Source organism: Neodiprion lecontei, chromosome 1 (genome assembly GCF_021901455.1).
Source record: "Neodiprion lecontei isolate iyNeoLeco1 chromosome 1, iyNeoLeco1.1, whole genome shotgun sequence".
Taxonomy (NCBI): domain Eukaryota; kingdom Metazoa; phylum Arthropoda; class Insecta; order Hymenoptera; family Diprionidae; genus Neodiprion; species Neodiprion lecontei.
This window is the reverse complement of record NC_060260.1, coordinates 5,936,388-5,951,045: the sequence shown is the minus strand read 5'-3', so window position 1 is coordinate 5,951,045 and position 14,658 is coordinate 5,936,388. Positions and strand designations below refer to the sequence as shown.

The window sequence follows — 14,658 nt, the reverse complement described above, 5'->3', positions numbered from 1 at the left end:
TTTAATACGCTCGAGCGTGAGCACGTTTCAACGTAAAAATCAAAAGCAACAAAATACTAGATTTCAACAAATCTCACACTCTTGGATGCGTTCGACATGCCGCGTGTCGCCAAACATAGACAGTGTCTCGAAAAATTTTTGCGGATCCGATTGAACGAACAGGATAATGTATGTATATATCGTTTCGTGAGAAAATGAAAAATGGAAAAAGGAAAAAGGAAATAAGCAAGTACGTTATAAAGTTTAAACATAATAAATTGAAGACTCACGAAAAAGTAAAGAAAAAAAATTACCCTGTCCATATTTGGTCGAATGTATGTATAGATGTGTCAAATTAGGGAAAAAATATGTTTTTTTTTTCTTTTACTATCATTGTCATATTATTTATCTTAATATGCCGAATTGACCTGAATCAATTAATTAATAACCTTCTTATACATCGCTGACCTCTGAAATATTTTCTTTCCGTTACAAACCTGCGGTTGCCCAAGAGCGTAATGTTCTCCGAAATCCTCTGATGTACGAATTCTGTTTCGTTATAATATCGCGAAATTAGCCTCAGGTTAAAACACGATCGAGAGAATCTCATTAGCAAGATTGTAATATTCGACGTTCGTGAAAAAAAAAATTTTTATCACAAAATTACACTTTTCGTACACGCGCTTATTTCGAATGATGAAAGTAAAAAATAATAATGAAAGAAAAAGAAAAAAAAAAAAAACAGAAACTTGCGAACTTTGCTCGTGCAGAAAATTTATCTCGTTTGAGGTAACATACGTACATATGTATGTGTGTGTGTGTATATATATATATTGTAGTATACAGAGTCAGTACCAGAGAAAGTCGAATAATATACGTAAATAAATTTGGTACGACTTGAGGTTGGAAATTTGTCGATCGGTATAATAATGGTATATTCGGAGAACGGAACCCTCTTCGTTATCTAATCACCCACCCTACTCCCCCCCCCCCCCCCCCCCCCCCACCCCCATGAACCGTATATATATATAAAATCGATTCGTCCGGACGAAGGATAAAAGCAACAGATAGCATTCTCGCATATCGATGGTAGATTGTAAAATCGACCCCCCCCCCCCCCTCCCCCAAAGCAAGGGAAGAATATAAAAGATGAAATATAAAATAAATCTCCCCCCACCCCCACCCCCGCCATGATGCACTTGACTGTCTTTTATCGTGAGCCTTCTCTATTATATTTGTATCAATCACACTGGCCTTGTTGGACTTCTCCTCTCTTGGCACGACACTACTTCTACCACCTCTACCACCTCTTCTACTACTACTACTCTACTACTACTACTACTACTACAACTACTCAAAACTCCGTTAGTCGCAGCCAAAATCGTTATTCAAAAAAGGAACGGTAAGTCCGACCAAAGACTTACTTGTCCGCAAGTAACAATTGTAACATTTTGTGGAGTGTTGCGAATTATAATTGGGCCGATGCTACTCGGCGTCTAATACTTTACCCACCTTGTATACGTATTAACTTTTAGCCATTATTATTATTATTGTTATTATTATTATTATTACTATTATTGTCGCCGTTGTCATTATTATTATCATTATCAGTATCATCATTATCGTTGTCATTATTATGATTCTTATTATTACTCTCATTGTTATACCCAGAATCCACCGCGCGTTTCTGCAACGTCATTCCACGCCTCGCGCGTCAATTACATTTTTGCGGAAGTAAGAAAAATGTAAAAAACCTTACATACGAAAACATTTCGAGACGAAGAATCTTTAAAGAAAATTTCACGAAACATTGAGTAATGATTTCTCTGTGCTGCGACGTGACATTTGGTCGCATTTTCATTTGTATTCGTCATATGTAAACCGGTCCGTTAACTTTAGTGTTATGTTACCCGATTGCTCGAAATATTTGCACAAAATGGGGGGAAAAACGTGTGAAAAATTGTACACCTAAAATGGACGCCGATAGTTTAATCGGCAGATGTGTTTTCATAGATTCACGTACGATGTAGAAAGCCGATCATACGCACACGCACATACACACACGCAAATACAAACACGCACACATGGGCGCCGTGCTGAGTGTCGGTCAATTTATTAGATTCGAATATATATATATATTATATATATTATACATATATATATATATATATAATAATAATAACGCTTTGTTTTTATTATTGATCGTTAATTTTACTCGCATGCGTCGAAGTATACGTTATATATTTTCTATCACGATATAATTAGACTTATACAATATATGTATATAACGTAGTAAAAGAGAGAGAAAAAAAAAAAGAATAGATGGACTTTTTCATTCGAGACGGTTTTTCTTCATATCTTTTCTACAGATTCATTCAAATTCGACCGAAATCATCATCGGATTAACAGCAGTTTATACCGTGTGCGGCATAATCTTCGTCATCTTCTTATTCTTCTTCGTCTGTCGAGCTATTCAGCTTCTCATCGAATTCTTTCGACGTGCAAAATAAAAAAAATAAAAATTCAGGTACGATGACGAGGAATCTGATTATCCTCCGTCACCGTATTGATATTCCGAAAAAATTATATACTCGTTTACTCGCATTAATTAACACGTCGTCTTGCGGATGTGAGAAAAACAGCGATACATATTATTAACACGCGATTAAATTACGCACGCTTTTCCAGCTGCGTTAGTTTCTTTCTTTTTTTTTTTGTTCTTTGTTTATACTTCTCCGTTTATTCTTCGTTTCATCAACATTATTTCGGTTTCGAATCTCCGCTTGTTAAATTAATTTCCGAATTGACGCGCGAGGGAATCGATCGATGGAAAAGAGTCACAGGCGAATGACGGTGCGTTTTCTGGATCGGAGGCAGAGTGGCGTCCGTGTTGACTTTTTCGCGGCATAAACGGCCGAGCTATAGTTTTCAACTGCTCCGTATACCGTTACACACATATATATGTATACGTACATGTATATTCTTGGTTTAATCAATTCGTTAATTGCCAGTCGAGTAAATGAACGATTTCGCTTTCCTTTACACCTCCACTTGTGCATACGATATGTGTGTACGTACCTACGTACACCCACTTGGTACACGTATATACGTACCTACGTATGATACGTATTACCTATCAGCCCGCCTACCTAATACACCGTATTTGATACCGTTGATTGCACGTTAACAACTTCCTGCAGAAGGCTGGGCGATAATTAATTCATAAATAACTAGCGTTCGATTTTCATTTCTGCCGTGCAGCCGATCAGCCTCCGACTTTATGCAACGTGTATAAACGTGTATAATGTACAAGGCGAGAAGTTTAACACCTGCAATAATTTTCGTTCAGGTTTTGCACCTTCTTCTTTTATTCACTTGTCGCATAATTGCTAATCGAAAATAAATTCCGTATACTATTTTTGGAAGTTCAATTACTTTCAATCCTTTAGCTGATGACGTATATTTTCTCGACTGGCATATCGCGAGTTTTTAAAATCTTATCCACGCTTAATGCATTTGTTATACTCGAAAGTCCTTCGGACGCAACTCTGCAATTATCTCCATTTTCAATTTTCATTCAGAACAATAAATGTATAGGCACAACTTTTTTTTTTCCTCTACCATTCGTCCCCAAGTGTTCAAAATAACCGAAAGTTTCATCACGTGTGTTTGAGATTTGATTTTCGTTTGGTTTGTTTGAAAAATTGGTTTTCCGATTCGCGTCATTGTGTTTATAACCGTGTGATTCCCGTTCGTATAATACATACATATGCATATAATAACAGAGCGAATAATTGATAATATTGAAACCGTTTGGAGTGCCTTTACTTTCAAAATAACCAGCAATCGATCATTGAATTTCATTTCCATTATTATATCTTTGACTTCGACAGTTAAGTTACAGTAATTCCTTTCTTTATGATTTTATTTTATTTTTTATTGTTTATGCATTCATGTATCATTTCTTATCTGTTTGTCACTATAATTTGCTTCCGGTATAAGTGAGTAGTATTCTTCGATTCTGCCGAGCATTTCCTAATTTTCATTTCACATCAGGATAACTCTCGACGATAAGGGAAGTATGTAGGATGAAATGTAAAATTTTCCGGTTAAAATTACATATCGCTTGGATGAGAAAATAACGAAAACACGTATTCCAAATTCGAGGAAGATGTAAATAATTTCTTACCAAATCGTAAAAATTTCCCTGCAAAATCGATCTTAACCCCGTACCTCGTTATTCGCATTCGCCCTGCTGATTTAAACTGAAAATTTTCCGGTTCTTTTGTTTCTTCGATCCAATAAGCGGTGGAATTTATGTAATGAAAGTTGATATCGTATCTTGATAAGCTGAAATAATATTAAATCCAAGAAGCCCAGGTTTAACCGAACTTATTGCTGACTTATAATGCTCGGTTATTCTGCGATACGAAATAACCATGATTCGTAAAATGAGAAAAGGTTACATCGATTATTCACTCCCCAAATATACTGAAATAATACATGTACCTATTTAATACAGGCAAAAAATAGTTGGCTCCGATTTCCTAAATCATCCGTTCGAAAATTCATGGCTGGCGACAATTTGTTATACGATTTTTGCAAAGCTCTTTTAGCGAAAAACTTAGCGAAGAAGCATAACCCTGCATACAATGAATTTACGATTAGCACAATATCGTTCGCGTGCGACGAGAGGACTGACACGACACTTGCCATCAATCCCTATCGGACTTGACGTTCTTCACATTTTTATTATTTCGTGGATTTTACGTTGACACAATTTGACCCGTTAGAGTTATTCTTTCGACCCTTTTGTTTTTATTTATTCATTTGTTTATTTTTTTTTCTTTACCTTTTTTGAGTTACAGTTTTTTTTTTTTTGTTCGATGTTTGTTTCTTGTCTGGTTTCGTTTCCTTTTTCACACGCATTATCTTGATGTATATTTATATTGACAAGTTGCGTTATGTTTTTGTTTAATCATTTTGCGTGTTTATTACATACGTATATATGCTTGCGTAGAGATTTCATTTGCGCATGTTAATCGTAAGATATGCTAATTATTATTACACGACTATGTTTAGCGGTGAAAGCAGTATTTTTTCTGTATGTTTTAGCAATAATGTGCTATGGTAATTTTCAAAATTTTTTAAGAGATTTATAAAAAAAAAAAAAAAAAAAAAAAAACTGCATTCTACCGGATCTACTGAAATTTTATTAACGGTAATGTTTACAAGTTTTCAGGATCAGCTTCTATAAACGTGCAACAATAGAAATTCGAAATATTACGTCCAGTTGAAAACAAGAAAGCAAATAAGACTTCTTCCAATTCTTTTACATCCGCAATTTATTATCACGCTTATAGTTGTCGAGTTTTCAATTTCATATATTATATACACTGCCTTTGATCAGTGAACGGTTTTTGTCTGCAATAAAAGAAAACTGTTTCTACGCTAGCGATTTGTAATATTTGACTTATTCGCATCAGTGTTCAAATCGAAGTTCATTACATACGAATGGCGACAAACAATGATTTAAAATCAAGTGATTATTGACCCGCGATTATTACAATGCGATATCGATAAAACTCGTAAAGGCCTCGATGTATTGCAAACGGAAAGAGAAAAGCTTTCGTGTTTTATGCTATATATTATATAATACATATACGTTCAGAAATAATATCTTTATTCTTACATCAATTTGTATGCAATTTTAATACCGTATTATTACCAATGTTTGCAGCGATGCAAAGCAAGAGAGAGAACGTAAAGTTATATACCAACTGTCAATCTTGGAAAATTAATGGACAGAAAAAGAGAATGTAAAAAAAAAATAAAAATGACACAGGTCGGAAAATTATTGATGATAAAATTTGAACCGCAATAATCGCTGCAATTATCGGAATATTTTACTTACTACTTACTAATAATTGATTATTCTTATGCTTTCAGTATATTTCGTTGACAGTTCCATATCACATAAACATACTTTTCTCGTACGATGATCCGTGATTGCCGGCTGGCTGGCTGGCTGTCGGCCAAATCTTGTGCCATTTGACGTTTATGATTTATTTAAGTGTAGGCGAGGGAAATGAATAAACGAAACGAGATCGTTTGAAAATATCGAAAAGGTTTAACCTGTATAACGTGTAATACACGTAGAATCACGTGAATAGGAAATTGCACGCATTGCGTATAACTGTAATAACTGGGAATTTCCCAAGTTTCGAAATCGAATCTCGGAGGTGAAACTCGCGGGACGCGATCGTTGATCAAAATTTGCGATCCGTTGCGGTGTCGTTGTTAAATTTATTATTTTTCTTTTTCATCGAAAACTCGATCCTCGAGAGTTTAATTAACGGTCATAATTCTCGGCTCGGGTTGTAAATACCGATAAAACGCGAGTTAATAAACTCGAGAAAACCCCGGGCAATGAAAATAAACCAGTCACCGACTGCGGCCAATAAACCATCACCCGTCAATATTTGAATCACAGTCCTGCACGGGACGTTCTACCGTCGCAAACTTGCCGAAAGACCGATTGTACTCTTTTATATTTCTGGCAATTCACACTCACCGCCCTTCAGCAAATTTACGCCTAAGTTATAGTTTCACCCTTCGCCAAAGATCATAGATACACAATAAATTCCACTTCCGGCTTTATTCCACTCACGGTTTCAATTTTATCGCGAAAAATATTCGTCCGGTCCTCAAATTTTACGACTTACATAATATTACATACGGTATTGGCTATGTACGAAAAATTTTATACGTTTTATACGCGTTCGATGCGTAAAAAGCAATAAAAGTAGGAATCACGCGTGTATAAAAGTTGAACGGTAAGCAGCGGCACTCTAAAAAACCTCGACAAATAAGAGATGAAATCACAGGTACTTATATCATACACGTACAGAATATAAATTCGGTGATGTTGCAACGACTTTTGAAAAATCCTCCAATTTTTTACAAATTGACGATAAAAATCAGTTAAACAAGATCGGAGGCTCGAGTTTGTTTTTCGAATTCGATGAACACGGTTATAGATCATGGGAATGAACAAATTACCGCACATACGTACAACAGCTGTGACCGCGCGCGTGTTTTTCCAATTTTTCGTTACTTTCGTACAGCTATCTACGCGGGAGGACATGAAAATCGGTGTGCGATGTGAAGGATGCCGATCGTGAAGCCAAGCCAGCCGGAAAATGACGGTGTACACCTATGTTATAACAATGATTATTGCGTTGAAACGGTGAGAAGGTGAAAAGACAAAGTTTATGAAAAAAAAAAAAAAATGAAAATGAAAATTGTCTTGTCGCACATGCTTGAGAATGCCACTGACGACGTGCACTCTGTTGTTTCTTTTTTTTTACGTCTGTTCTATGTGCTCTTTTGTTTCCACTACCACGAAAACTACGATAATATTATTATCACTGATCCACCGCCACAATTGCGCCACAATATACCCGAATCGATACCTCACCAACTATACCAACCACCACCACCACCACAACCACCACCATCACCAACCACCACAATCACGACCAACCATGAATGAAAATGGCCGCAAATGACGCTGCTCTCACATTGTTGGTATACTTCTGTCCTTTTCCTAACGCTTCTTCGCCCACGCCTTCGCCAATTCTACGCCTACGTGCCAACACCTCGCTCGGTCTTCGTGGATGACGCCGTCTTTGCACCTTGCGTACGGTGAGTGCTTAAAACTCTGCGATTGACAATGAGAAACGTTGGCGAACGGGCTCCGAGGCGAACAGAGAGACGGGATGAGAGTCACGACGCTCGGTCCGTTGCCGGAGATCGAGGCTTTATTTTATTTATTTATTCATTCATTCGTCTCTCTGTTACTCGGTGGCCGAAAACTGCGTTTTAAATATGCGAAAACGTCTACCTATACCCACAATATTACAATATCACTTAATTATGGAATAACGAAAGAGAGTCGAGTTCGCGACGTTGATGTAACGATTAAATTTTAAGAAAAATCATTACTTCGTGACTCTAGGATCGTCTAAAATTGAGTTATCTATTTTCAAGAAGCAAATTGAATTCAGATTCTGGAAATAAAACTCGTTTAAAGACGTTCTAAATGTTCAAAACAATGATTTCAGTTTCAATATTTCGTTCGCATTAACGTTATCATTTTCTGTCTGGTAACAACGGCAGCTCCAATTTGCATATCAGCCTCGGCATTTCTACGTTTACATTGATTCATATCGTCGTTTCGTTTCGACAAACTTCACACGATTTACGATACGATACGTTCGATCAGAATTTCGCAATATTCCCGTTCTTTTTAAAAATAAAAAAAAATAAATAAACAATACGCACGTATCAACTCAAAGAACAAGTCCGTTATTCCAGACGTACGTATGGCAAAAATATTTTCTTCCTCGAGAGAGAAAACTTTTCGGGTTAAGACCTGTACCGATTTTTAATAACAATGATGATAATATGCAATATTATATGTGAAAACTATAATCTTACTGACCGGGAGTTTTCTCGGTGAAAGTTGGCGAGTCTGATCGTAAATTCGCGTGATTTAGTCGATCTTCGTGTCATGCCGAGGTTCTTCCTCTTCAAGTTTGCGCGAACTGACGATTAGTAAACGGGGTGGCAGCTGAACGACCGATCGACGCTTTCTTAAGCGAATGAATAAAAATTTATAACCAACTCGCGACGGTTGTCATTTTCACGCGTCGATTCGCTTGCCACGCTGATCGAAAGGAATATAAATGATACACGATTCCTTCATGACGTACATACAAGTATAACGATATACACACTTGAGTGTTAATGATATGATATTACTATGTAAATAAACAAGATAGGACACATAGAACAGCTTGATATTGTGTCGTAAATTGGTAGAAATGTCGATGAAAAGTTGTTGTTCTCATTGTTGTTGTTGTTGTTGTTATTATTATTATTATTATTATTATTGCTGTTATCATTTAACGATTCTGCATCACTCGAGGATACCTAATTGGGAAAGAAATCTACGGATAAAAAGTTGCTCGGAATAATCTTCCTTTCGCAAATTAAATCTCGATCAATTGATACGAACCGTAAAATTGCATTGCGATCGAAAATTTTCAACTCTTCGTTCGATTAAATCCTTTCAAATTAACCACCGATGTGTGTTAATTTATGTATATACTGTATCGATTAACGTTTTATACGTATAACTCATTCATTTCGCGAGACAACCTCAAACTTAATTGCAGAAGTATCCCATCTAATAAAAACACTCGCGGCGATTGGGGGAAAAAAAAATTTCAAGTACAAATTTTACACCGGTGTTCAAACTTTTTTTTTCGCTTGTCTGTCCACGTCGATACGAAAAGATTAACCGCGTGATGCAGAATAGTAAAAAGCTGCATTATGCCATTCGGTAGTTAAACACATACCTACTTGTATCTATCGTTGAGTAGACGAATGAGTTGGTAAAACTATATAATAATACATAATATTGACATCAAAATTCGGGTCATTGCTAGTTCGTGTGTTAAATTTTAAAAAAATTTTTTCTCAATCTTTCGTTTATTCACATTTAGACTTGCAAGATCCTCGCGAGTATAATAAGCAATGCAAGAAAAGAAAAAAAAAAGAAAAAAAAAAACAAAGAAAAAAAATCAAAATCAAAATCACGCATACAGCTAGACAGAAATATGTCATCAAAATTTATTAGCTCTTCAAAGATTTTCTCATCTTTGTAGAGAAAAGAAAAATATCGTATGTACATTATGTGTATATATAGTATGATTACGAGCGAATCGTATAGCCCAATTGGTCACAGAATAACGAATATTCGTTCGACTACACGTACTTGAAGAACAAAAAGAAAAAAAAAATCTGCATACCTATGGGCTGTGTTTTTCGTTTTGGTCGAGGAAACGCTCGGAGGATAAAAGTTCTGTAGGAAAAACAAGAAGAAAAATCGTGAAAGGATAAATGCCGTGGTGCGAAAAGACGGTGGATGACCAATAAAAAAAAAAAAATGGTACATTACACACCGATCGTAAATTCCGGAGAAGTTGGTAAACCTTTAGAAATCCTACGAGATACGAATACATCCTGAAGCTTGCGCGAAGAAGATCTTTATATCGCAAAGTATAATATGATGATGGGAGGGGGGTTCGAAACGCAGGTACATCGTTACAAACCTTATTCCCTCGTATTTTTTTCCACTTTTACGGTTTTTCCCTCGTACAGTGAGTTCGTTAGAGTTCCGAAAGTACAAGAGGAAGAAAGAAAAAAAGAAAACGAACGAATCGCGAGCGTTTCCACGACCCGTGTGTATATATACCTGTATATGTGTGTATGTATGTGTATATATATACACATATACACATGCCATACAGAGAATCGTGCCTCGAGTAGTATAGGTAGACGTAATTTACACGTACACACGACGTAGATGTTGTATCAGGTGAGTAGTAAACCTGTACCGTGTGTGCCTACACTGTATACTGGTATATACCTGCAGCACACTTCGGTCGACGATGCTGCAACATTTTTATTTTTATTTTCGAACACATTCCCACGTTTTTTTTTTTTTTTTCTTTTTTTCTTCCTCAATTTTCCCTTCTAGAATCAACACTCTGTAACACACGGTTACCTTGCCACACGCTCACACACATACAAATAGGAACGCACGTATAATAATCGCTCTAGTTGGCGTCCGCGATCGAATAACCTTAATTTCGCCGCAGTGGATCGTCTGCTATTGTAGTTCTTGTTTCTTAAACATTTGTATATTCTATACAACGAAAGAAAATTTAATTATTTTCTAGTACACTAGCAAGCCTGCCTGACTGCACAAGTGTGACGAAAATTGAGCATTTTTCAGACATTCTACTAAATGTTACGATAACGTAGTTGTTTTTTATTCTTCCATTATTGTTTCATTAGTTTTTTATCTCGATATATTGTACTTCACGAGTAAAGAGTCGTTGAAATCTTGAAATGTTTTTTATTTATTTTTATTATTATTATTATTATTCTGAATCCTTGTGTACTCGTTTAAATCGCATCAGGCAATTCGCAGCAATATTCGGTTACTCAAAATCAAATTCCACACGACATGTCGGCTCGCAATAAAAAATATCGAGGTTCAACGTTCGTATACATGTAATCTGCATTCCATTCGATACAAGACATTGAACACAATACGCGTATGTAGATGCATATATTCGAATGTTTTCAAGAAGCAAAAAATACAAGGCAACACGCTGCAGAAACTTCCAAACTTCGGATATTACGGAAATATAAGAAGTGCACGGTTGATGATTTCAATTTGAATTTTGTATTTTTTCAAATCGTGTCCTAATACAATATTATTAATCTTGTTGTTGTTGTTTTTGTTGCTATTGTTATTATTATTACAGTATAACTAGGAAAACGCAGCCACAAACTTATTATCCACACTTTAAATAGCTCGCATGGGCATGGTTTGCGCTTATCTGTAATGTGAACGTATAATACACGTATGAATTGTCTTGCTTACGAAGTGGTTTTCTGTTGTTGTTTTTCTTTTTTCTTCTTTTTTTTTATATTTTTATTTTAGTTTTTCTTTACTATTCATTTAACACACGTTCTTACTCATAACTGTATAGTTATAAAACACGTGTAGACGAATCATGATGTACAATATATCGTAGTGTCGCTGTTTATGTAATGTACGTTTGTCTAGAATTTTGTACAGAATCTCGAAGCTAAAAAATGAACAAAAAGAAAAAAATCGCAAGACGCAGTACACATATCTACGAAACAAGTACATCTCGAAGTATGTAACGTATATGATAAGTAAACGTCTCATCCGCTTTCAAAATCTCACCTAAAATTCGTTTATAACTATATGATAATGAATTCAGTTTTAAAACTCGAACTCCGGCAACTGCTTGAACGTCGTCATCGATTATTCAAAATTCGCGATAATGTAGCGAATTATTCGTCAACGGGTTTCAACTCAACTGCGGATAAACAATACGATATAGCGACATCACGAGGAGAGCAAAACTTATCGTAGACAAATTTTTAAAGCCGGTATACCTGTACAGTAAATCCGCTTTCCTCGCTCGATTTAACATCCGGTGAACGCGCTTTTCGCTCTCTCGATTATAACTTCTTGCTCTAAATCAAACGATTTCTCTTATAGGTACAGCAGCTAATCTTCGCAAAGAAGTTATAAGGAATAAAATCAGGGCGATCGGAAAAATGGCACGAGTTTTCTCTGTACTTAGGTGAGTTGATTAAGAATTTCCAAAATTAATCGATTTTCGATTAAATCGGTTATTCTTTCCCTATTAATCGAGTACAGTCGATTATTGTTTTTTACTCCCATAAACGCCGCAATACAACATCGATTTACGCGATTACAGTATCCGTTATAATCATTGTCTTACTCACAGACAACGAGTACCTATTGGATATAACAAGTGAAAGATAACATGAATATTTTCACCTGATATTGAAAAATATTTTCAACGAATCGAAAAATCATCAAAAATCTTTTCCGCTATCAAGACTACATACGAAAATTTACGAAATTTTCGTTTCACGTGTCACTGTGTCAAAAAAAAAAAAAAAAATACGAAATAATCGATGAATCGATGAAATTTTCACCGATTCAATCTAGAGTCGTGTTCGATTATTTTTAGCTTAGCGGGCATCGCTAGCGCGCATTGAAAATTGAGTCCTGTTCTAGGATTATCATCATTATTATTATTATTATTATTATTATTTACAGAGAGGAAAGCGAAAGCGTGCTGCAACTCAAGGGACTCACGCCAACCGGTGCGCTGCCTCTGGGTGCATTATCGGGCGGAAAGACGTCTCTGAAAAATGGTGAATTACAGACACACGTTGTTCGAACGATCGATCGGATCGCTAAGATTCATTTCGATCCATATTTATTTAACCGTCACACGTTACTGAGACGATTCGAACGTTTTTCCAGCGTTACAAGGATTCTCGCCGAATCACAAGATCACGTCGTTCGCCGAGGCGAAGGGCCTTGACGCGATAAACGAGAGGATGCCACCCAGGAAAGACGCCCCGCCGACACCCGCGGCCGAGGAAAAGCCCGTCATACAGCCGCCAGCGGGTCCAAGCGATAAACGCGACACTAGCACGCCGCAGCCACATTCGTGAGCCTCGAAATCTTCCGACTGAGGTCAGTTGCTTCGGCGAATCGTCGCGCTTCGAGTCAATTTTTTTAAAAATATTTTACTCCATTTTTACGGAATTCGCGTCATCTGAAATCGACGTTATAATTTTTTGATTTTTTTTTGATTTTATTTACCCAACAACCGTACATTTACTATTTATCGAATCAATGTTATACCTGGTTTCCTATTACATGCACCAACTAAGATCTCTAAGAAAATACAACGAAGAAAAAGATACCTACTGGAATTGCAGAAAAGAGGGTCGGATTTAAAGGTTATTCGTTGCAAATCGCCTCGGAATTCTTCAAAATCGAGTAGATTGAGCTCGATTTTGCTCTACAAAGGGGCGCTCGTTAAAATTTTAATCGGAACATTCTACGTATTCTTTAGAAATTCACTGAAACACTGAAAGGTTGAACGTTTAATTTTACAACGTTGCGCCGATATTAATTAGGTAGCACTGACAAACGTCAATATCGGATTAACTAGTGAATTTGAAAAAAATCATTTTCCATCAAGATGTGCAATCGTAGGATAATATCGAACGAATCTACTACATTTTCAAGAATTTTCAAGCGATTTGAAATAAAGGCGCGATATGAAAACTTTCATTTCTAATTCCCGTATCTTTTCTTTCGAACTTTTGAAGAGATCCTCGTGGCTTAAGGGGGAGTACTGGTCGATTTCGACGTAGTCGTATATATATGTCTTCAAATATCGAAGTCCACGTAACTCAAACGCGGACAAGGTCCCAACACCCCCATTCTATACGCAATTCTAAAGAAAAACACTCGAATTCATTTTCATTCAACGCATAAATAAAAAAATTGAATGAATTTTACGAATTGACTGTTTGCTATTTCGTAGAATCCGTGCAATTTCTTTACTTTTCTTTATCCGATCAATATTAATCAATCACACGATCATGCAACGATCAAATTTATTTATAATCTCTTTTCCTCCTCGCAGGTGACAAGTGTGGGACCTTTGTCCCTTAGTGGTCGCCACAAAAACAACCAACCATTGCTCGTCTCTCCCTAGCCGGTAGAATAGAATACGTTCATCGAGTAAATCGTCATCGAGTGAAGAAACGGTCATGAGTATGTAAGAAGAAGAGAAAGCGGAAGAAGTCGAGGAGAAGAAACTAAAACAGAAAAAAAAACAACCAAAACAACAAAAAAAAATAAAGAAAATCATTGAAATCATCAAACGCATCACCCCACGGCATCACAACCACTGTCATATATTATACGATCCGCAAACATATACATAATACACATAATAATAATTATAATAATAATTATAACAATAACAATAATAATAATAATAATTGTAATAATAACAACAACAACAACAACAACAACAACAATACGAACAAGCAAACAGAGAAAATGTAACAAAACATTTAAAAGAAAATACACACACCAAAAATAAAAAAAAAATAAAAAAACACGAAAACAAAAAAAAAAAAAATCCACAAAAAAAAACAAAC

General features: G+C 36.0%; 1 protein-coding gene across 13 annotated transcripts in view; it reads left to right on the top strand.

Moving 5' to 3' along the window:
* Positions 1–14,535, top strand: part of LOC107225073 (serine/threonine-protein phosphatase 2B catalytic subunit 2) — a 109,833-nt gene extending 95,298 nt beyond the window's left edge. For 4 of the 13 annotated variants that reach the window (XM_046744007.1, XM_046744006.1, XM_046743980.1 and 1 more), the window contains 4 exons: positions 12,161–12,239; positions 12,746–12,843; positions 12,956–13,171; positions 14,136–14,535. In XM_046744007.1, coding sequence (XP_046599963.1) covers positions 12,161–12,239; positions 12,746–12,843; positions 12,956–13,149 — 371 coding nt within the window. In that variant the 3' untranslated portion in view covers positions 13,150–13,171; positions 14,136–14,535. Of the gene's footprint in view, positions 1–1,348; positions 1,382–5,928; positions 7,237–12,154; positions 12,240–12,745; positions 12,844–12,955; positions 13,172–14,135 lie in introns of those variants that run through there. The other 9 variants (XM_046743948.1, XM_046744003.1, XM_015665387.2 and 6 more) reach the window with 6 other exon arrangements.
* The last annotated feature ends 123 nt before the right edge of the window (positions 14,536–14,658 follow it).